This window comes from Trypanosoma cruzi, genomic scaffold (assembly GCF_000209065.1).
Source record: "Trypanosoma cruzi strain CL Brener 1047053517133 genomic scaffold, whole genome shotgun sequence".
Lineage (NCBI taxonomy): Eukaryota > Euglenozoa > Kinetoplastea > Trypanosomatida > Trypanosomatidae > Trypanosoma > Trypanosoma cruzi.
The window spans coordinates 21,842-43,116 of NW_001849562.1; the positions used below are offsets into that span (position 1 = coordinate 21,842).

General features: G+C 51.3%; 4 protein-coding genes and 2 pseudogenes across 4 annotated transcripts, besides 18 other annotated features; all 6 read right to left on the reverse strand.

Moving 5' to 3' along the window:
* Positions 1–569: part of a sequence feature (areas not merged during assembly with more than two copies in the genome that could not be assigned to a particular haplotype) that runs on past the window's edge.
* Positions 486–5,045: a mobile genetic element.
* Positions 527–778: a mobile genetic element.
* Positions 570–3,710: a sequence feature (heterozygous, Esmeraldo-like haplotype).
* Positions 644–674: a microsatellite.
* Positions 3,711–12,921: a sequence feature (areas not merged during assembly with more than two copies in the genome that could not be assigned to a particular haplotype).
* Positions 4,873–5,045: a mobile genetic element.
* Tc00.1047053507035.70 (uncharacterized protein) lies at positions 5,913–6,281 on the reverse strand (the record flags this gene model as incomplete). The annotated part of the gene is made up of 1 exon (XM_810874.1): positions 5,913–6,281. One exon carries the CDS (start codon positions 6,279–6,281, stop codon positions 5,913–5,915), a length of 369 nt encoding a protein of 122 aa, XP_815967.1.
* On the reverse strand, positions 7,042–8,835 carry Tc00.1047053507035.75 (annotated as a pseudogene).
* Positions 10,814–10,837: a microsatellite.
* Positions 11,207–13,387, reverse strand: Tc00.1047053507035.80 (annotated as a pseudogene).
* Positions 12,922–16,191: a sequence feature (heterozygous, Esmeraldo-like haplotype).
* Positions 14,746–14,775: a microsatellite.
* Positions 15,655–17,781, reverse strand: Tc00.1047053507035.110 (cyclic nucleotide-binding protein, putative; the record flags this gene model as incomplete). Its single annotated transcript, XM_810875.1, has 1 exon — positions 15,655–17,781. One exon carries the CDS (start codon positions 17,779–17,781, stop codon positions 15,655–15,657), a length of 2,127 nt encoding a protein of 708 aa, XP_815968.1.
* Positions 16,192–16,907: a sequence feature (areas merged during assembly that could not be assigned to a particular haplotype. This can correspond to areas where the two haplotypes were merged or to regions with more than two copies in the genome that were merged during assembly.).
* Positions 16,908–17,084: a sequence feature (heterozygous, non-Esmeraldo-like haplotype).
* Positions 17,085–17,352: a sequence feature (haploid, Esmeraldo-like haplotype).
* Positions 17,353–21,275: a sequence feature (heterozygous, Esmeraldo-like haplotype).
* Positions 17,857–17,881: a microsatellite.
* Positions 17,923–17,943: a microsatellite.
* On the reverse strand, positions 18,123–18,842 carry Tc00.1047053507035.120 (hypothetical protein, conserved; the record flags this gene model as incomplete). Its single annotated transcript, XM_810876.1, has 1 exon — positions 18,123–18,842. The coding sequence occupies one exon, from the start codon at positions 18,840–18,842 to the stop codon at positions 18,123–18,125; it is 720 nt and encodes a 239-aa protein (XP_815969.1).
* Positions 18,686–18,741: a sequence feature (A-rich).
* Positions 18,880–18,905: a microsatellite.
* Positions 18,938–21,275, reverse strand: Tc00.1047053507035.130 (hypothetical protein, conserved; the record flags this gene model as incomplete). Its single annotated transcript, XM_810877.1, has 1 exon — positions 18,938–21,275. A coding segment is annotated over one exon (2,338 nt), but the record flags the coding sequence as incomplete, so codon positions are not given.

Genomic DNA, 21,275 nt, shown 5'->3' on the forward strand with positions numbered 1-21,275 from the left:
CAACGTCATCCCTCCAGATCGCCTGTAGCAAAGACTGTCACCGTCAGCGGCGGTCGGTGCCTTCCTTCTCCCACTGGGGCGCCACTCCACCAAAGCCGTCGCTCGCCGCCTCCCCACCAACACAAAGAGGGAGCAACAGCGGACGATGCGGCGCGTGCGACGAGCACGCAGTCACCGTGACCAAAAAAAGGAAGCTGTGCAGCGCAAGCAAAATAAAAATACAATAAGTACTCCATCATTTCAATAGGACGTGGTGGCGCCGCAACCCACACAAAAAACGCAAAGCCGTGCAGTGGCCGTTTCTTCTTTTGCATTGACTATTCTCATATGAATCCTATGGCCGCACGCCAGCCATCATCTTCGAGCACATCCGCCCAATAAGTAGGGATGTGAAGAAGTGCCCCGGCCCCAGGAGAGGGCGATGCAGTGGAGAGCGTGAAACACACACTTGTTACGCATCCTCCACGGTCAATCGCGGTGGCTCAATCATCCGTTTTTGCCAATAATCAGTAAAATAACAAGCCCGAATAATCTTCTGGGCAGCTGGCCGGATCCTAAAATTATCTATATAAACCAAACAAGATAGGGAAAAAAGAGGGAATTAATGCAGAGGCAGTTAATTGCTTCAATGTTTTCTTCTGATTATATATATATATATATATATATATATATATTCTTTTGAGCGCTCAAGTGACATTTTGTACTCAGTTAGGGTCTGGAATATTATTACTTACAAAGCGGCAGTCTTTTTGATCCTCCAGCCGCAGGACCCCACCGCTCCCCTTCGCCAGGTCCTGAAGTGTAAACACACGACCGCGTGATATGCCGTCTGCGGGGTTTTCTGCAGACCGCACGTAGGCAAAAGTTGCCTGCACTCCGCGAGAGTCCAAAAACTCATATATCCGTTGCAGCTCCCACGTCAACGCGTGCGATTTCGAGCTGCCTTTATTCGCCGCTCCTTGCAGCGAAGTGTTGTCCACCCAAACGTCCATGGTGGATGGCAAGATGGCGGAAAAGGCCGATAAGGCTAAGCGCACCGCGCGTGCCCCGGCCTGCGTGATAAGAAAAGGCTTCCTCTTCCATTTTCCTCCGGCAATTTTAACGTCGCCGGAGTCTGGAATTAAAACGGCTCCCCATCCCTGGAGCGATGCGTCCGTGATGATGGCGGCCGATGCCTTTTCTGTGGGCTTGATGATTCGCTTACGGTTATATTCTCGATGATGTGTCACGATCTCTCGCCCAAACCAACCGCTGCAGGCGGAACGTTCGTCGGGGATGTCTCCAGCACAATCCCCCGGTTAAGTGCGGACAATCGTCGTCGCGCTGCCTTGATGAAAAAGTAGTAGTCGCATAAACGCGTGCCAAAAATGGCCGCCGCATACAAAAAGCGTGACGCCGTAACCTCCATTTCCGCGATGGTTAAAGAATTGGCCGCCGGCATGGCGCGCACAGACCGGACAAACTTGTCACTCAGTGACACCGCCCGGTGAGCATGATCAAACCGCACCCACAGAAAGGTGTACTGCGTAGCGCCCGATTTGCGATCCTCCCTTACCGTGGCGTGACAACTGTCCGCATTACGAAGCACTAGGGCTTCCCACAATGTCGCATCGCTTTTCGACCCTGCAATGCGTACATTACCGATCCAAACGTCGATACGCACCGATGGAGGTGCAGCCCAGAGGCGGTGAGCCACCGTCGTCACCCCCGCAATTGCCGAAGTAATAATGATCTGGAGAATTTCTGGGCTGGCCTTGTATCCCATTGGGAGCCGTGTCAGTTCCACCAGCGTGCCGTCCTCCACGCGGCATCAAAAGAGATGCCGAGTCTCCCGCGGTAAAGAAACTTGAGCAAAGGATGCCTTTAATTCCAGGCAGGAAGCGGCCCCAGCCATCACAGGCGGCAAATAATGGTAACTGTGTAAAAGAGGAGCATGAGCCTCATAAGGGTCCTCTCTGTTCTTGTCGCGCGGCCACGCGATCCATCGTCGTCGTAAACCGGTGGTTTTCTCCTCCACAACCGAAAAAGGTATTGTCCATCCGCCTGTTATTGTGGACAAAGCGTCCTCGATTACTCCCGCTTCCCTCAACAATCGCGCGTCAGCTGCTGGAATCCTCCGTGAGCCTTCGCACGCTTTACCTGAGGAAGAAGACGGAGGGAAAGGGGACCGCCCGACGAGCCCCCAAACTTGCATGAGCCTCTCCAAGGTAGCCGGGTTCAACCGACTCATGATCCACTTTGGTATTCAATACGGGCACTTTGACCTGCTGTAACGGGATAGCGTGTTCGTCTTGTGGAATGGCCCGACGCGTCCTTGTCGCGCGTCTCGTTATTGTAGCGGCATGATTGTGATTAAAATCATGAAAAAACGCTCCTCTGCTCTCAACCAGGGTTACTGCCCTTCCGCATTGTCTCCCTTCACATCAATGCGACCAGCGGCAACACCTGGGTCAGCATTGTGGTGTAACTCCCCAAATATCGAACAGTATTCTGGGGAAGGTCGAACGGGTCGACGTGCTCCGCCAACTGCGAGATCACGTGTGGGCTCAAATTGTGCGTCTCCACGATTTCAGCAGCGCGCTTCAGCGCACCGCGTTTTATGGAATGCGCCGTGGCATCTCAAGGAGCCAGGGCTCGCTCCACGTGGGCGGTCGTCATGTTCGTGAGTTTTGCGTTTTCTTGAAGTGTCCCGCATAGCTTTATAATGTCGAAGGCGTCCTGCCCTCGTATCCTCACGAACCGCGAGGCGCGGTGGGGATCCGCCCTCGCCGTCTTCGGCGCCACGGACCTATCCAAAATTAAGGTCCCGTCCGGCTCCAGTGTAAAATTGTTGGGTGTCAAGGATGCAATCTCAAACAAACGACTCGCCGTTATCCACGCAAGTCGTAAGACAACACGCTCTTTCCAATCGGTTCGGCTGTGGATAACTTGATTCATCTCTTCCTTTGTCAGGGGGCGCGCCTGCTTCGTCTGCTTCGTCTCCGAGCGCGCCGCAATATTTTGTAGCCCCAGAATCACCATGCCCAGCGGGGTTCGATTCATTTCTAACATGGACCGCAGCACCCTGGCGTACTGCAGTCAGGCCGATGGCGCCACTTCGATTGCCACCAAAAGGCCGCGCAGCTCTCCTCGTTGATCGGCCGTTCGTGCGTGCGGCAAAAGGTTGTGAATTGCCCAGCTAGGGACATTCTCTGCTCCCACGTTGACGTCGCCCACATTTATCGATCCGCCTCGTTCGCTCTCTTCGTGTGGCTGGCCAAAAGCGAGGATGTCGGTGGTTCGTCGTACCACGGTCGAGCGTCGTTTACGGATAAGCTCCTTTGCCCTTTTCGACGATTGCGTCGGGCGATTTGAAATGTCGGGTGGGACATCGGCGGTGCGGTGCGACGTCTGTGGGGAATAGCGGGAGGCGGCAGAACGGGTGGGGGCTACCGTCGTCCGTCTTCATGAGCGGCGGGCAGCCCCTTCGCCTTTTTTTGACGGCCGTCCGTACTGCGAGTAAATTCTTCTAGGTGCACTTCGAATGCTGCATGTAGATGTGTCGTGCCCGTAAATGCGACACGGTGGAAATCGCACCGGTCGTCGCGTCCCTCGCCGTTTCGCGAGAGGCTGGGTTGCCCTCGCAAAATGTCAGCCTCATAAACGGCGGTGTAAAGACGGGCGCGCAGTTTGGAGAGCCGGATACCGGAATCGGATGCCATCATTAGCTGCATCCGGAATTTCTGCAGTAAGATCCAGTCCAAATCCATGAAACGGTCGGTGAGGTCCCGCCCCGCTTCCAGCGCACCTATCCACGCAACTAAACAGTCGAAGGGAAGTTGGACCTGGTGCTCCGTCTGTTGCCAATAATTGTATGCACTCCGGAGGTCGACGACGACTCCGGAAACGCCCTCATTCCATACATGCCGGACCCAAGTGGTGACGTCGAACGCGCAGAAACTCAGTTGCTCTTCTTCTTGACCAGAATGGGCGTCCAAGTGGGATGTGCAGGAAGGCAAAGGCATCAAGGGACGGAAATGTGGTCAAAACAAAATTGCCCTGAGAGGTCTGGGGGATGATAACCTGCCGTCGCTCTCCCGCCGAACTTCGTTGGGCCGTGCGTAACAACGCGCCCCCAACCACCAAGCGACGCGCCTGATCTGGTTGTGTTGTAACGCCATCTTCGGCCATATTTTGACGCGCGACAGGTCCACCTGTCAAACCTCTCCGAGTCGTAGGGGCTTCTTCCCCGCCTGCCGTCTCCGCATCCCGCGCGGATTGCTACGCCTCTCTAGCACTAATGCGTGCCTCTCGCTCCTGCAGTTGGGCGCGGTTAGCCTCCAATTGCTGTTCGCGTCAGGCGACCGTGTATTCTCGTTCTGCAAAAAGGCCGCCGGCGACCGCAATGTGAGATTCGCGCGCCGATAGGTTGTTATGCGCCTCTTCCGCCTGCGAATTAAGCTGAGCGTTTCGATTCTGCACGTCCGCAACGGCGTGGGCGTAGTCATTGCTCATTCGCTCCCTTTCGGCGATGAGGAGCCCTTGCTGGACCCCCAACTCCCGGGCCGCACCCACACGATGGGCGGGAGCACTTGTGTCCCACAATTTGGTACTTGAGGCGCCCGGAGATTCGCAACATGTCCCGTAAGGGTCGAATCCTCCGGGGTTTGGTGGTGGATCCCAAAATCAAGTGTAAGCCTGTCATTGAGGTGGCCACAGTTAACGACGCCTCCGACATCCCCGGTTTCACCAACAAAGGCGGGGTGCACCTGCATATCGCCATGTTGGCGTACCAGGTGCGGAGGACGGGCGCCAATATCGCTCCACTCGGAGACCGTGTAAAATGAACCAAAGCCATTTCCTTAAACCAACCTCGCTGTGTCAGTAAATTTAAAAATAAAAACAAAACATTATCTGGCCTCTATCGGTTCCCTGCCCCATTAAATTCGTGTTCTTCGCAGGAATTCATAAGATAGGAAAAGTAGCATAAAGGAGCGCATTCGCTTATCAGAATATAAACAGTAAGTTAGCCAGCTCTCCCGCGATCATTCTCTTCAAAAGTCCCTAATAAACCAATCAACAAATGATCTATAAATAATGAAAAGTAAAGAGGTGCCTGCCACGAGCATCGACGTCGTGCCGCAGCTGCGAAGGGCCTTGTGCCTTCTCGCCGCGTAGAATTACTGCTGGGGGCAGAGCCTTCCGCCCCGAGGAAGAAATATGCCAACTTCCTCGTAAAGAACAGCTCACTCGTCTCTCCAGTGTGCAGTCACGGTGACCGCTCCCCTCGCAACCCGCACTCCCGCGCCTCACATTCCTCCCCCTATGCACGCACGCAAAGCGGCACACGACGGAGGCGGCCACGTGGTTCGACGAGCAGTACAGCCGGTTCCTGAGTATGATGCCCGGAACTCCCGACAACAAGGAAGTCTGGAGCGCCGCTGCTCCGGCAGTGCGTCTTGGATCATGCGGTTCTCGGCAACAGGCGCGGCTCACCGAGCTTACATGCAACTGCGTCAATAAGAAGGGGGCACAGAAGAGGCGCACCGCCAGGCTGCACAATGAGAACCACAGCCACGTCATCACGCTCGTTATTGACCCACCGTGATCCGCTCCTCATAGCCACAACGCGCTAGGCGGAATTAAGCCCCGCATCGATGCGAAAGTAGCTCCAGACGACTGCAGTTCCAAAAACATATACATCAAGAATCGTCGGGTGATTCGCACGCCGCCGGAGGGCCAACGACGCCGCAAATTTGGGAAGGACGCTACAAACCACCGCCACGCACACACTTACGCACGTCCGCACACCAACACGCGTACCATCCGCCACAAGACGTTGAACTGCGCGTCGGCAAAAACATTGCATGTCCACGGTCCCACTCATGTGACGGGGCCGCGCATTGCGGGGCGCCAAGGCTGCGCCTCAAATCTCAGCAGTCGACACACAGCCAGACGCGTTTACCGACGTCACTGCAACACACGCCGGCAGAGTCTCGCTGCCGATGGAGCGGCGGCCGGGCACAACTCAGCGAGCAGAAACGCGGCGCCTGCGTGAAAAAACAGCAAGCACGGTGCATGGGCAACAGAACACGCCCTTCGTGCTGCTCAGCAACGGCGCGCTGCTTCCGCGGATGCAGAGGGTGGCTCAAAAAGTGACTCTCACAGACACGGAAGAACGCATCAAAGTTGGGGCGGCGATCCGCTTGGTTCCCGCCCCCATGACCCCCTGCCTGCTCCGTCGTCAGTCGAAGCTGTTTAGCGCAGCGGGAGACGGCATCGCGTAGACAAAAAACAAGCATCCGCGTACTTCACCGGGCGTGGGGGTTTGTGCCTCGAGTGTGGTGAGGGTCCCGTGAATGCTCCTATCGTCCTTCCATTCACTTGCCTGGGCCTTGTGTCTTCCGGCGACGGCGGAGGGCAGCGACTTTTGCCAGCCCCAACAACCCGCATGCATGCACGCACACACACACAACAGTAACGGTCCCCAGCAACGCGTAAGCCACACAGTCACACACTCTCCCCCTCCTCTTCCCAAAAAAAAAAAAAGACTGTGGTGATCGTTGGGCAAAAACTAAGAAGAAAGGCGCACACCCACGGAGTGCTCACAGTTTGCTCCCCCAAACGGGAAACAAACCGAAACAGATTCACAAACAATTCACTCCCCGCATACCCCCATCCCATCCCCAAGCACCATCAGTAATGACATGTGAGGCCCATGTCAACAGCACCCCGTTTCACGGGTTCGTTTAGACTTCCCAGCGCCGACCACCCACATCAGCGCAGCGCTGCGGGAGCGAAAGGCGGTGCAAAACAAATTCACAAACGAAATCAATACAACGCAGCACCCACTACAATCCGCTCCACAAGAAAAAGCAGCAATTATGACGGTAGCAACACAAAGACAATGCCTCAGCCATGTGGTCACGCAACAAACCCGTAGCAATGCCACCACCACCAGCACCATCCCAAATGCGATCCCTTCCACCTCCCAGACACACCGCAGTGCTCGTTGAGGCAAAGCACCACAGGGATTCTCGGGGAGAACCATGCGCCTGTTTCACTCACTGTAGAAGACACGTACTTCTGCATCCGCTACCCCCCACCTGGCACCGACATCCCTTCCTCAGCCCAAATTCCGCAACAGCCACCGCCTCCTCCCTACACTCACCCTCAGTCGGGTGCTCAACATCACGTCTCTGCCAGCCACTCATCGGCGTGCTGTCTGCCTGCCGCACATAAATAATATCCCACGACATGTCTCGGAATAATTCCTCCCAACTATTAAAATATGCCGCCAGGCACTCAGTGAACTGCCTCACAGTGCTGGCGGTGGTGTGGTGCCCACTCGCCATATTCGTCCGCAGCCCAACCAGCGTCATTGGATTTGACTTCACAAAGAAAAAGCCGTCCACCAGCGGAGGGTTTTCGACCTCCGGAATGTACAGCACCCCGCACTCTACATCAGTCTTCTTGTCAATGCGTTCCACCGACGGCAAAAAAATAGTGCCTGGTGGAGCCCTCCTGTGAGTACACTTCCGGCGCACAGCGGTGTGACTGACGTCGTGTTGGTGACCTCAGTCCCTTCAGTTTGAGTCCTACTGCAGTCATGGAATCCCCATTTAAAAATGCAAACACGGCGTAATTCCCAAACTTTTTGGTATGAAATAATCTCTGACCCTCGATACAAATAAATTAAAATCAGCCTGCGGCATTAACTTTGCCAACATGCACAATGTTTTGCTTGCGAGGTGGGCAGTCATCGGTGCATTGAAAGGCGACTCGCCATTGCGCTCTCCTTGTACTCGGACGGTATCCACAAGCTTGTGGGAAACGTTATTAACATCTCACATTTTATTAGTTCCCAAAGTAAGGTAATATTTGGTATCCAAAGCGGTCATCTTATCAACTGTACTGTTGCAAACCTCAATCCGACCACCAGATCATCGCTTATCAAAGATGTAGCAAAGAAGCAGTCTCACTTTATCCATGCAACCCTCACCTCCCTCCAGTACTCTGCCTGCTTACCAAAAGGCTGGTCACGCTTCATCCAAACACACAACGCCTTCACGTCCTTTTCTTCAGGGTAATTCATTACAGTTCTTACGGCTGTCCCTTGGTTGTACCATTCCTTAAAGTTACCCTCGTTCGGTGTTGTTACCATAGCCATGCCCCATTCATGAGGAAGCCGCATCCTAGACGGATTACGACCCATCTTCGCCGCGCAGTAGACAACATACCCATTGAGACCACGCCAAGACAAACTCCTCACAACAGACGCATTACTGGAGTCACCCATGTATATTGACACCGTTTTGACGGTCTTGTCAAACACTTACGTCGTATCTCCCAAACAGTGGAAAACAACCTGGAGTTGCTCCGCATCGTAGTGCAGCAGCTGGTAGATGAGGTAAGAACCGGCGTTCATCGAATTCCCGATCCCGGGCGTCCCAATCATGACACGCGCCTCTCGGGCTTAAAGTGCTCCTCAGGACGACTGTTAAACCACTCGGTTACATCGCCCTTGACGATCTGCCACACTCGCTCCACCTCACAGTTCACATGGCAGTCACAAATAGGTTCAGTCCCCCCCCCCACGAGAACGGCCATCCCTCGTCCGAGGTGAGCACCATCAGACTGGGACGTGCTGCACCGGATTGCTCCACACCATCATCCTTTTCAAAAGTTCGGCCAACTGCCTTGTACGTCCATGGCTGTGGTGGTTTCCCCTCCCTCAAATCCATTCCCACCCCTTTGCCGTCAGGAAATTCCACCACATGGCTCCACCTCGCATTCTACACAGACTCGTAGCATCCCCTGCATGAATTCCTTTCCACTCAACTGTAAATACCCCATATTAATCGCCGCACCTACTCCACTCTTCTGCGAGTCGCAGCAGGCTGATCCATGTCGGTTTGGGGCTCTGGCCTCGCCCTCCTCTGACGATCTCCCTGCGGTACAGCAGACGCGAGACTCCTGGCATTGTCATTGTGTACACTCTTACGCTTTCCAGACATTGTTTCTCCTTGTTTTCTTAGTTGGATTCAGTTAAAGCTAAAACTAACAAACAATCTAAAGGGGAATTTTAAAAAAATACGCACAAAAATGACTAGCAGACACAACAGGAGAGTCATCTACACAGTGTGACGGCACGGTTTGCGATACACACCAAATGCACGAGGACCACCGCAACGACGGCAAGTGGGTGCCAACCACCCAGCACAACGTTGGAGAGAGCCAACAACAACAAAGTGGTGTGCACGGAGTGTTCACTCACGCATTCCGCTCGCTACGGTCTCACATCCGTGTGGCAGCGCCGTCACCGCACACACTCCACAATAATACATGCGCGCATATCGTCCCTGACACACACAAACACACAAAAGTGGGAAGGGGATTCGGTAAAGCAGCGGCCACACGCAGGGACCCCAAAATCATACACGCCACAACAGCGATGCATCATATCAGGCTCCCAGGCAAAATAAAAGAAAAAGGCAAAAGGCAAATTACGTGCTTTATGGAAAATTTTTGCAATTCGCACAGCACAAAAGAACCATGACACTGCCTTCAATATTGCATTCGTCATTTACATTCCCAATGCATAGCACCACGGATATTGCCCCTCCATGGTGAAAACGGCTGCCTCGTTGTGGTGTCATCACGCAGCAACACGCCTGGGTGGGAAAAAGAAGAAAATCAGGTGTCCGTCCGCCTGAAGGAAGAGAGACTCAGCCGCAGTGTCCTCCATGACGCAAACACCCCACATCCAATGCCCGGTGTCGTGTGCGGACTCCGCGAGGAGTTTGTGGGCACGCCGCTGTGCCACACGGTGTGACCCCCTCGAAACGCAACAGCGGACATGTTCCCTTCCGGTCGCACTCGTGTCAGTGGTGGCATCCACTGCCTCGCCGCGTGCTGGTGGCGTCGATTACGATGTTGCAGTGTGATATTGGATGCCCGACAGGAGCGGTGCTGCGTTGGGTGGGCAATGCGCTCCGCGGCGAGACACCCAGCGCGACTCTTGACCGCTGCACTCACGCACTTCCCTCCACTCCTCTCCCTCCATTCGGCAACCGCACAGCCGCCAGCACATTGTCCCCGAAGCAACACGCACGTGAAAGCGTGGCAGCATATTTCCCGAGAGAACACAGTAACAGCTACACGCTGCGGCCATCGTGCCGACAAGTCCGGCGCAAACGCGCCCACACCCACAGCAGCAGACACACAAAAAAGAGATCTGACACTCCGTGCCACGTCCTCATGGTGCGGCGCCTCAAAACAATACCGCCACACGCCGTGCAGCATTCTCACAGGGGATGAGAGCCACGGCGCACTCTCACTGCCTCCCCCTTCCTTCTCCTCATTGCCACGGAGTGACGCAGCTGCCAGCAGCGAGCGCAGGAGGAGCATCCAACTGCACCGCAACATGTACGCCGTGCATTTGTGTGTGCCTGCAGTCACGCAAAGAATTAAAAAAGAGAAGAAGAAAAGAGAGCCACGCACGTGAAGGGGCACACACAAACACGCAGCAAAGATGCAGGACTGAAAAAAAGGGAGAATGAAAGCCGCTGAGGCTCGAGATGGCACGGCAGCCCAACCAGCGGCAACCCACAATACTTTTCCTAAAATAAAAATAAGTTAGAAATTTTCTAAAACCCCTTTAAAAAAGCTTGCACACCCATTAAAGAACTAAAAAAAAAGAATCCCATCGTGACGCGGCAAAAAAAAAGACTGCTTGTACATTATTCATGCAGAACTAAAAACACATTTGCTTCGACCGTTCAGCCCTATGGTGTCTACACAACACCCAAATTTCATTGGGGCGCTCAGTGCGTTTTTTTTTTTTTTTTTTTTTTTTGCACCCCAACTCCTTTTTTTTTCCACTCCGCCATCGTCGTTGAGCACAATGCCGAGTGCACTTATCATCGGCAGGCGGAAACATTAAATACAATCCGCCATTATCAGAAAATTAGACTATATAGGAGAAGACAGATATATGTATATATAATGAAAGAGAAGAACAAAAACATATAACCAGCGGTGCAGTCCCCGGAGGGGGAGCACGCCGTTAAATAACGACTTTCATGGGGGAAAAGGGTATTCAAACCGAAAATAAAAATACATAAAATGAACGGTGCATCTACAAAATAGTTGGCAATTACTCCGGAGGGTGCGTGGAGAAGCACAGATGCTCACGCCGGTGGCAGTAATTCCTCACTGCAATTTCTCAGTAAAGGGCCGCAATGCCCCACATCCCCAGCAGCATCAGCAGCAGCAGCGCCCGCGACACGCCCCCATGCATGGAGCCGTCACTTTTCTTGACCATTTTTAGTTCCTCCTCACTCAGTTGGCGGTTGTACAGAAAAACGTTCTTCACCGTCACGCTGCTGCTCTTTTTATCTTTCTCGTCTTCGCCGCCCCCAAAGTAGAAGTCCGCAATTTCATGCCCCCGCGTATCAAGTGTTGGTAGCGTCGCCAAGCTCCCCACAATTACACCATCCACGTACACGGAGCCCTTGTTGTCCTCCTGCAGCATGATCGCCACCTGATATTCTTTCCCCGGCTCCCACGTGCTGCCTGATTTCGTTGTCTCGCCGTTGAACACTGTCTCCCACTTGCCGTCCGTATTGTACGCAAGCCCAATGAACTTCGTGCTGATGGGTTCGGCCAGCACCGCACCCAGCAGAGGAGTGCTTCCATTCGGCACCTGGTGGATGGTTACCGTCGCCACAAGTGTGAAATCGTAATCTACAAAAGTGTACGGCCCACTTCTCTCCCGGTTGTTCACGGGCCATGTTGCCTCGGACACAAACCCCGTGAATTTGAACCCATTTTTGACCTTCACCGCATTCATGACCTCCGCATTCACGCAACGGTAATCGTCGATCCACGTGTCACCGCTAGCCGCATTGGACAGGAGTCCAACCAGGCCAGCCGTGGGTGTGGAAGAAGCGGAGAAGGAGGCATCCAGCTGCGCCCAAGTGCTGAGGGTGGACTTGATCGTCTGCAGCTCCTCCGTCAGGTGGGCAAGGGATATGCCCCGGCGCGTTCCCACAATACTCTCTCGTGAAAGGTGCAACGCACCATCCGAGTACAGCAGGGCGTTTTCGAGCGTCTCATCCACAGCATGATCCGTAGAAAGGGGTCCAAGATGAAACGTGCGGCTATTGTCCGTGACCCAAAGGTAGAGCGCCTTGGCTTCAGTCCCCCAGAAGGGGTGCCCTTGCCGAGTGTACAGCATGGAGTTTCTTTCCCTCAATGGTCGCGGTGATGAGGTCTCCTACACGCAAGCTTTTGTCCCAGGGAGCTCTTGGTCGTGACTTGAACCACACGCCTGGGAGTGTCCCAACAGCCTCCGTCCACTTTCCCCCCATGTCACGCGACTCGTACACATTCTGGTCATTGCCGCATTGAGCGACCATGAGAAGTTTTCCCTTCTCCCATTCGGTGATGCGGGGGTGAATGCGCTTCGCAGGGGAAATGCCCCCTGAGAGCATCCACTTGTTGCCGTTGTTGCTCGAACAGAGGATCATGAAAAAAGGTTAATTTTTCCCATTCGCCACCACCAGGGGAAACACAAGTGCGTCATTCTGCATCAAAATGCCTGAGCCACCAGCAGTCAAAAGTTCCCTCAGGTGATATTTAGTGTGTTTGGGGATCTGTTGTGAAAGCGACCTGGGTTCAGCCCAGCTAATCAGTGTACTCGGCTCGCCGTCCTTGAGCTGCGTGGCCACACCCTCAACCAGTTGAATATCCCAGCCACCTTTCTCCCAAATAACACCATAACTGTCATATCCTACAGTATCGCTTCTCACAAGTAGAAACACCTTACTGTCCCTCGCAACTGTTGTGGGCCGGTGAAAAACGCGCAAACAATTATCGCCATGCCTGCTGCCAAGCACGGTGCGTGCCCTTCACTCCTTCTTGGTGATCTCAGAGAGAATGGACGGCTACTTCTCCGCAGCCTTGATGTACCCGGCCACAATGTCGGAAGACCAAATCGTAAACAATTTATTTTCATGGACGTTATACTCGGAAAAGCCTTCAGCAATGGCAACCAATACTCCGCCAGCACGGAAGAGAAAGGGTGAGACAAATGCTCCCTTCACTTCAAATAAACCACTCCCATTTCTTGACACCACCTGCGTATTCTTCGGCACAAAAACGTCGATCTCCTGCGCCAGTTGCACAACCCCGGACCTACTCTCCACAGCGTGCGCAGCTCCACTGCCACAGCACATCAACATGATGACAAGGAGCACAGCACCGCAGAATTAAACACATGCCGGGACATGTTGGGCCTCTGCGGCTCACTCTCTCCTCCTTCCCTCCTCCTTCCGCTGGATCCGGTCACGCGGCGACGGTTGTGTGTGCGGGGTGCCTTCACTGCAGCAACACGTGAGAGCATACAAATATTTGTGTGTGTGGGCGGTGTGTGTGCTGTTGTTGGTCCTTTCAGTGCCTTCGAATTTCACAGTAGCGCTTAGCGTTTGGTATTAACTTCCTTTCTCCATGTAATTTTGCGTGGAATACAGAAAAAAAAAAGAAATGAAAAGAATACACAAAGTAATAAACGCCGTCACCATTCAATGTGGGCCACGTATTTGCCAACGTGTTTCTTTCTCTACCCCCCACGGCTCAAACATGGTGTAGCTGCAAAAATGGGAGCACAAGTGCATTTGTACATTTATGGGGCAAGACGCCCTCCTGTACGCAGCATCGACCCCCCACCCCCCTCCCCACACAGACACAAGTGGCCGGAAGATAATAAGCACAATGAAAACCCAGGCGCTTCAAACCAACAACAAAGCCGTGCTTTCGTTGGTTCTTATGGTAAAGACGATCACACGGCATGTATTCATGCAATATTATGTAAATCGCGTAAACCAAAACTAAAACCCCATGTGGCTCTGAGAGTGGCTCTTTTGTATGTATTTTGAATTGCTCTATTCCGCCAAAGGGAAAAAAAGCCACTGGGGGTTTTCCACTTCGATGAACCGCGACATGTTCTGAATCTAAAAAAACAATGAGCCATTTGTGTTGACAGCTATCCACCCATTTCTTCATGTTGTAATGCATCGGAACCCCATTATGAAGGGTCATCCCACATCTCGTAACAAAAAAAGAAAGGTTCCTTTTAATTTTTCCCATCTTTCCTTCCCCAACATCCAATTTCAGCGCCATGGTGCACTCAACACCCCTCCACATATTCACATTTCTCTCCAAAAACATGGCGGTCAAAATGGCCTTGATTTTTCCGTATTTATTTGATGAAGCAAGCCTCTGGAATTAAATGCCTTCCTTCTTCACATACTTTTATATTTTTGCTACAGAACCGAAAAAGCCTCTCAGGCGGCACACCACTGTCCTCGATCCCACCTACGATCTCCCTCGTCGTGCCCGTTACCATTGTGTTTTCTCAAGAATTAAAAATAAATAAAAAAGTAGGGTTTCTCACACCATATTTTCCGCACGTTGCCTGACGGAGACAAAATTATTCTTCCAGCGAACGCCTTCCGTCCGGCAGCACAAAAGGCGTTGCACCAGGCCCTGGCAGCAGCAGCCTCGCCTCGCGCCGCTTTGCCAAAAAAGCGGCTTCAACAGCTGAAAAAAAGGCCATACATCACAATATCATCCGCTAGTGTGCATTATACCAGCGCCCCGTCAAACCCCAGAAAAACATGGCATTATTTTTTTATGATGATCGGCGTCGTCATACGTACGGGTTGAGAAAATATGCGTTTATTTTAAATCAATCGATCACGCAAAAAAAAAAAAAAAAAAAAAAAAAAAAAACTCCATTTGCCTTATCCTTGCCTCCAATCCAAACAATAATAAAAAATGATAATAACAATAAATAGGGAATAACTGATCGCGTGCAGCGTAAGCACAAAATAAGACGATACTAGCAACATTAGTTGCAGTGGCATTTCATCTTCATCACAAAAAATCCACTCCGCAGAGTAATGTGCACCAACAAAATCTTTACATTTATACTTCTTGGACTGAGCGTTTCATTTATTTATTTATTGCGCGTCAAACGCCGTTGACGGTGATCAAACCCGTGAAGGCACTCGCGTTGCCCTTCCGTTCTTCTGCCGTCAAAAGAACAGTTGCGCAGTCCCCTGTGGAGCCCGCCCAAACAAACCTCATGTGTGCTCAATCGCAGTAAAGCAATGACCCGCTCTCAAGTTGGGTGACGGTAACCCAGTGCCCACGGAAACGGTTGCCTGAGAGGTACGCTGACAGCCTAAACCGCGTCTCAAAGGAAATGAACTTTTCCAGTAAATCCCTTAAAAGCCTCCATGCCACTTTCGGTAATGAGACGGCAATAAGCCCGCCCAGCCGCTCAACTCCTCGCTGCTCAGCGCAATGAGAATGCCGGTACATTCTCCCATAACGAAGGTCCCCAAGAGAGAGTGACAATGACGACCCCTTTACACTCACATACATACACACAAAAGTTCACAGAAAAAAAAAAAAGGCAAATCGGTAAATTCAATTATATACATACATATATAGAAAGATAAAGGTGGATAGGGAGTACCAATACAACATTCCAGCAGAAAAAAAAAATTTCTTTCGAGTGAGCGTTTTCTTTCCACATATCAGAATGTTTTGTGCGCACCCGAGTTCCACCAAAAAAAAAGAAAACTAAAAACAAAAACTGTACATTCAAATTGCATCGCCCTTTACATGGCATTTCCTGCTCTTGCGGTACGTCGAGGCAAACCCAAGATGCATGTTCGACATAATCACGCCGGGATCATTTTCCTTGTGAGAAGAGTACACAAGTTTACGTGCATCTTTGTCCTCCTCCATAATCTCCCTGAGCTCCGGAGGCACTAGGGCATCAAAGCACGCACGATCCACCACAAAGGCCTCCGAAAGCCCGTAACTCGTCACTGTGGAACTGTACTGCGGCATCGAAGAGGCGTACTCGTAGGCTCCCAAAACCAAACTGAAAAATGCCTTCGTCATGGGCTCCCGTCCCTTGTAAAGCGAGTTGTCGTTTGATCCCGAAATAACTTCCATGGCAGTGACCTCGCCATTGACTGTGATCCGCACTGTATGATGCTCCCCATTTCCCGCAATAATTGTTGTTTCAAACACACCATTATGCAATATAATGAACTGCTTAAAAAGCTGCCCCTGAGCCACAAGTTTCTCGTCATTGAGGTAAATTACAGGAAGAGCGGCTTCCCACAATCGGCTTATTAACTGACGTGTGAAACAAAACGTCAGATACGGATCTTTTCTCACGGAAATAGAAGGATTTGTGGGCTTCACCACCTCATTTGCACGTTGGGATTTGGCGGCACTGCGGCAGTATAAAAACGCAGCCGGTTCACTCATTCCAACGTCAATAAGAACCTCGCGGCGCATTCTCCAAATATCGCAGTAATTTTTGCTGATGATAGAATACTTTTTTCTCTCATTAACACTACAGGCGCATTCAAATATCCCTACACAGCTCCCACGCGGTATGGTACGTCGGGTGCCATCCTCCTCCAAGAGGATAGCAACGCCGTCTTGAATAAAATAGGCGGAAGAATCCATATCAGACTTTGAAAACAGAGGATCGCCGTCGTGAAGCACGATGGGCTCGACGGCAGAAATGATTTTATTAAGAGCCTCAACACTGAATTTCTCAAAGTACGGAAATTGGCTAAGAAGCTCAACGCGCAAAGGAAAGAATTTCTGCAAGTTTGCTCTTCGTCGAACGTCAGTCGCTTCTCTTTGTTGACTTGCCACCTCTGGACTCAAATGTTGCGCAACCTCCTCGTAGTCCTCGGGGGAAACAGTCCAGGCACCCACATCGGTTTCACATTGAATGGATGCACTCCGAGGCTCCTTACACACCAAGGCAAATTCTCCCACATAACACGGTGGAGTGAGCGCAAAACATGCCTTACTGCACTCTTTCGTTCGTTTTTTCCCCTTTGAGCGATCATTCAAAATAACACTCACTGAGCCTGTGGTAATCATGTACATGCAGCGGTCCAAGTCTCCCTCATGCATCAAAAACTTTCCTGACTGAAAAAAAAGCGGCTTTGCCTTTCGCGCCAGCATCTCCAAAAGAGGAGATGGCCACCCTTTAAAAAAGGTCCCGTACATACTACGAATGATAGACGGCGACGGAAATGGTATATTTTCCAGATTCATTCGAGTTAACTTCTCCGCTTCTTTTCTCTTCACGCTGACGGCTGCCCGGCGCCTAATAATAGGAAGAAGCATCCACGTAATCTTTTCATACGCCCCGTGAATGCGTCTCTCCTTCATCAGTGCCGTGAGAAACACATGAGAAAATATGATGGTGCACCATCGCCTTGCCCTAACCGTCTTCACTTCCCCTCGCAAAATAGTCGCCAAGTTTTTGTGGCGGGCAAAGACAGCCTCCCTTCTTGAAATTCCTCCCTCGTATTCCAGACGACGCCCTTCCTGCTCAGCTTCAACCTGCGTTGAAGCACGAATTTGAATTTCACGTATGTATTCTCTTGTATTACGCGTATGAACCGTACTAAGACGTCTTTGGAATTCCTCCTCAACAAGAGGAGGAGTTTGCCTTAACCTGGCAAGAATCATCTTCTTTTCCCACTCGCTAATTACCCCGCCTATCGTCAAGGCATCCGTCATCAGAGAGTAATGCCGTGAGGAACGACACGGTGGCACAAACGGAGGGCAGACAAACTCGCTGATCGGCTCAAGTTCATCGAGGACGCTCTCGAACGAAGGCAGGACCGTACGGGTGATGAGCCAATCGTGGTCATCCACGCCTTCCCCACCGTACGCGAGCACCATAACTGCTTCCGGAGAGAGTAGGAAGAGAATAAACAGGCGGGTGTTTTAAAAATTGCCGTCAATACGTAAAAGCACAAATAAATAAATAAATAATAAATAATAGAAAAAAAAAAAGGTCAAAAAAAGCACAAAACGCATTTCAAAAAAAAAAAAAAAAAAAAACAGCACCAAAGGGGAAAAAGGATTCATCTCAAACAATTTCACTTTATATTCATTTATTTTTTGTCGTCCTTTCCTTGAGAAATCTGGCGTCACCCCTTTTCCAAACATCACAGACACAAAGAGAGAGAGAAATAAAAAGAGAGAAAGCAACATGTCACCGCAGTCGTAACAAAAGACTTTCAATCGTCGGGATCTGTGCATTTGGCCTTGCGGGTGACCTTCTGCTTGACGCGGTGTAAGTCTTCGTCACGAAGCTCATCCGGTCCCTTCCAGCGACCCAGCTTTTTCAGCATCGTCTTCATCTCCGCAACATCTTCGGGCGAGATCTTGTCGTGGTAGCGGCGAATAAACTCTTCGGCATCCACAGGGTCAATGTGATTATGGGCTGCCTTCAACGTGTCGGCATCATACTTGAAAAAAGTCTCATTCGTTTTGCTGTCCCTGTAGACAGGAACCAGTCCGGCCCGAATGGCCTCAAATATCTGCTGGCCACGAATATTCTGCAACTCAGCCTCTTCTGGTGTGTCGTTTCGATGGTACCAAAACTCAAATTTTGTCTGCTTCCACGCGGCAACTATTGTTTTGTGATCCGTATCAAACTTGCGAATGTACAGTTTGAGAAGCCTCCGGTACAGCAAGGTGGGGGAAATGGACTTTATTTCCGCAGCAGGAATGAGCGCTTCCGGCTTGGGTGAAATAAATTCTATTTTTGCACAACGAAAGGCAACCTGTCGGCGCATGTAAAAAAAAAAAACTGGAGAAAAAACGAAAACATTAAAAAGAGAAAAAAAAAAAAAAGGCATGTGTTTATCATTAATCAAAAAAAAAAAAAAAAAACCTGCAAAAGTAAAGATCATCTCGATTATGTTCCGACACCAATGCGGAGGTTTTTCGGCCATTCCCTTCTTTTCATTGTTTCTTCCTTTCCCCGTGTTCGTATGTTTGTGTGTGTGTGTGTGTGTCGCAATTTAGTGACGCCTCTAATCCGCCTCGTTCACTGCATGGCAGGCATGCGCTCCATAAATTGAAGTAGCCACTCCGTGCCAACCGCACGGTCTCGAAACAAAACATCCGTCTCATACGTTGACGGCAGGTACATGACCAACATCTTTTCAACCTTTCGCAGAAGTACCGCATCGGATGCAGTCGTGCACCCCGCGGCGTGGATGGCGGTGGGCAAATCATGAAGCAACACACCCTCGGCAACGAGGGACCGCCTGTTGGGTGGCCGTTTGTTTCTCCTTTGCTTGACTTCCTGTTCGGTGTTCACTCTCTGAGCAAGCCGTGAGGTTTCTGCTGCAGCATGGGCTCGCTTTGGTGCATGCGGGACCCAACGCGCGTCGTCCGGCATTAATTCCACAGAAGACCCCATTGGTGCGCTCATGGCAGCACTGCCCCCCTCACTCGCCTCCTCCGCATGCCACGACATGTACGTTTTCTCCTCCTCGTGCCACGCTCCCCCTGCCGAAAACAGGTGATGATCGTACGTCTGTAGCGGGACGGTCGCACCCCGTAGTCGCGAACTAAACAGGCAAAGAGGCAGCGGGGAAGATGAGACCCTCCCGGCATCGGCATCCACAACAAAGAACATGTCCCGAACTCCTCTTATTTTGTTTAACAGCGAATCCAATTCTTCCGGCAAAAAGGAAAGGGAGTTTACAGCCGTAAGCCGTACTTCATCCATAAACCCCAAAACCTTCTGCACCGCCGATGGATCACTACGGCACAAATTCGCGCAGCTGGAGATAAAATACTCGTCAACACCGCAGTCCACTAAGCCCCATCCCTTGTCTTTGGCGGAACCGCAAAACATGTTCAAATGATCCTTCCATCGTTCGAGTATCATAACCGCCTCAGCTTTGGCCTGATTGCGAATAAGCTCGAGTTCTACCCAAAAGTGACAAAATGTGTTAAATGCAAGCAGACAACGGCGCGGCACAAAGTTTCGCTCCTCCTTCGAAGCGCGTCGAATAACACCCATGATCAGTGAGAGAAATTCCACACGATGCATTGTAAAGCGTGCCACTAATCGAATGTACTGAGAGTTCGTCACCTCCTTACTTAGACTGCCCCACCGCATCCAGTTGATGGACAGCAGTGCAATGCGCTCCAACGCTACCATCGCCCCTTCGAGAGAAACAAGGGCCTCTCTCTTAATGTAGTCCACAATGGACTGGCGCTGCTGAAGGAGTAAACCCTTCATGGATCGGTGGGCGTAGTCTGGGTCCGCCAGATCCCGTAGCATGTAATCACAGTACGAGAGCTGCATAAGAAAATTCCTTTTTAACAAAAAGGACGCCTTTTCGAGAACTTCCCTCGCCATTGCCCGTCGCTCAGTCTCCGAAAGAAGCGGCTGTTGTCCAAGGCAATAATCTACAAGGCTAGTCCAAGAAAAGGCCTGGTGAGGGAAGACGCTAGCCCGCATCGCAAAGAAGAATCGCACCCTTTCATAACCAAATAACTCCATGCCCATGTAGGCGGTAGATCCGGTCTCTCGATCAATCAAGGATGTCCATTGAGCCCAAAGTTCCACCTCCAAGCGACGCATGATTTCCTCCTTCTCCGACGCCACAACGCGAGAGGTATTGTTCGCCGTCAGCGTTACCGGGCGCGGAAGGTACAAGAGCCTCGGCAAAGCATCTCCACCATGAACATTCCCGTGCATCCCCATGAATCTGTTAAGTTCAACGGCTGCCCCGCGTGCGCGGACAAGCCTCTCTTCTAAGCGGCCCTCAGTCGGAGGTCTTCCCCTGTATTCTGCCTTCAGAAAGAAGTCATAGTCTTCTTTGATTTCGTTTAAACCGTTTAAGGGTGTTCGAAGCACCCGAATGTACATTTTACGAACCCACTCACGTCGCAGATGTGCGTCACGAATTTTTTCACCTTTCCAGCGGATGTACTTCTTCCAAACCTCCGCGCTCGCCGGACAGTGCCCAATGTATCGCTGCAGCGCAGTCCTGAAGACATTATCCAACGTGGCATCGTCTGGACGAATAAAACGCTCCAAAAAACCCATAAATAGACAAAACAAATCAACACTAAAACATAGTGGAAGATGACGAAAAAAACAGTTCAGGACACGACAATAGGAGCAATACGTTTCCTTTGCATCATCCTCGTCTCCCTCATCCCATAGAAAACGTCGTCTCGCAGCCTCCTCTATTTCTCTCGTCAGATAGGCAGCCACCAAAGGCCCACTTGTCGGAAAGAAAAAGAGAGCCGCAAGCCATACATGTCTGACTGCTTTAATCGGAAAGCTCGCAAGGCTATTCAGAAGTGATATCCATGACGGGGTGCTATAAGCATTCTTGTTAATTTCCGTAAGATCTGTC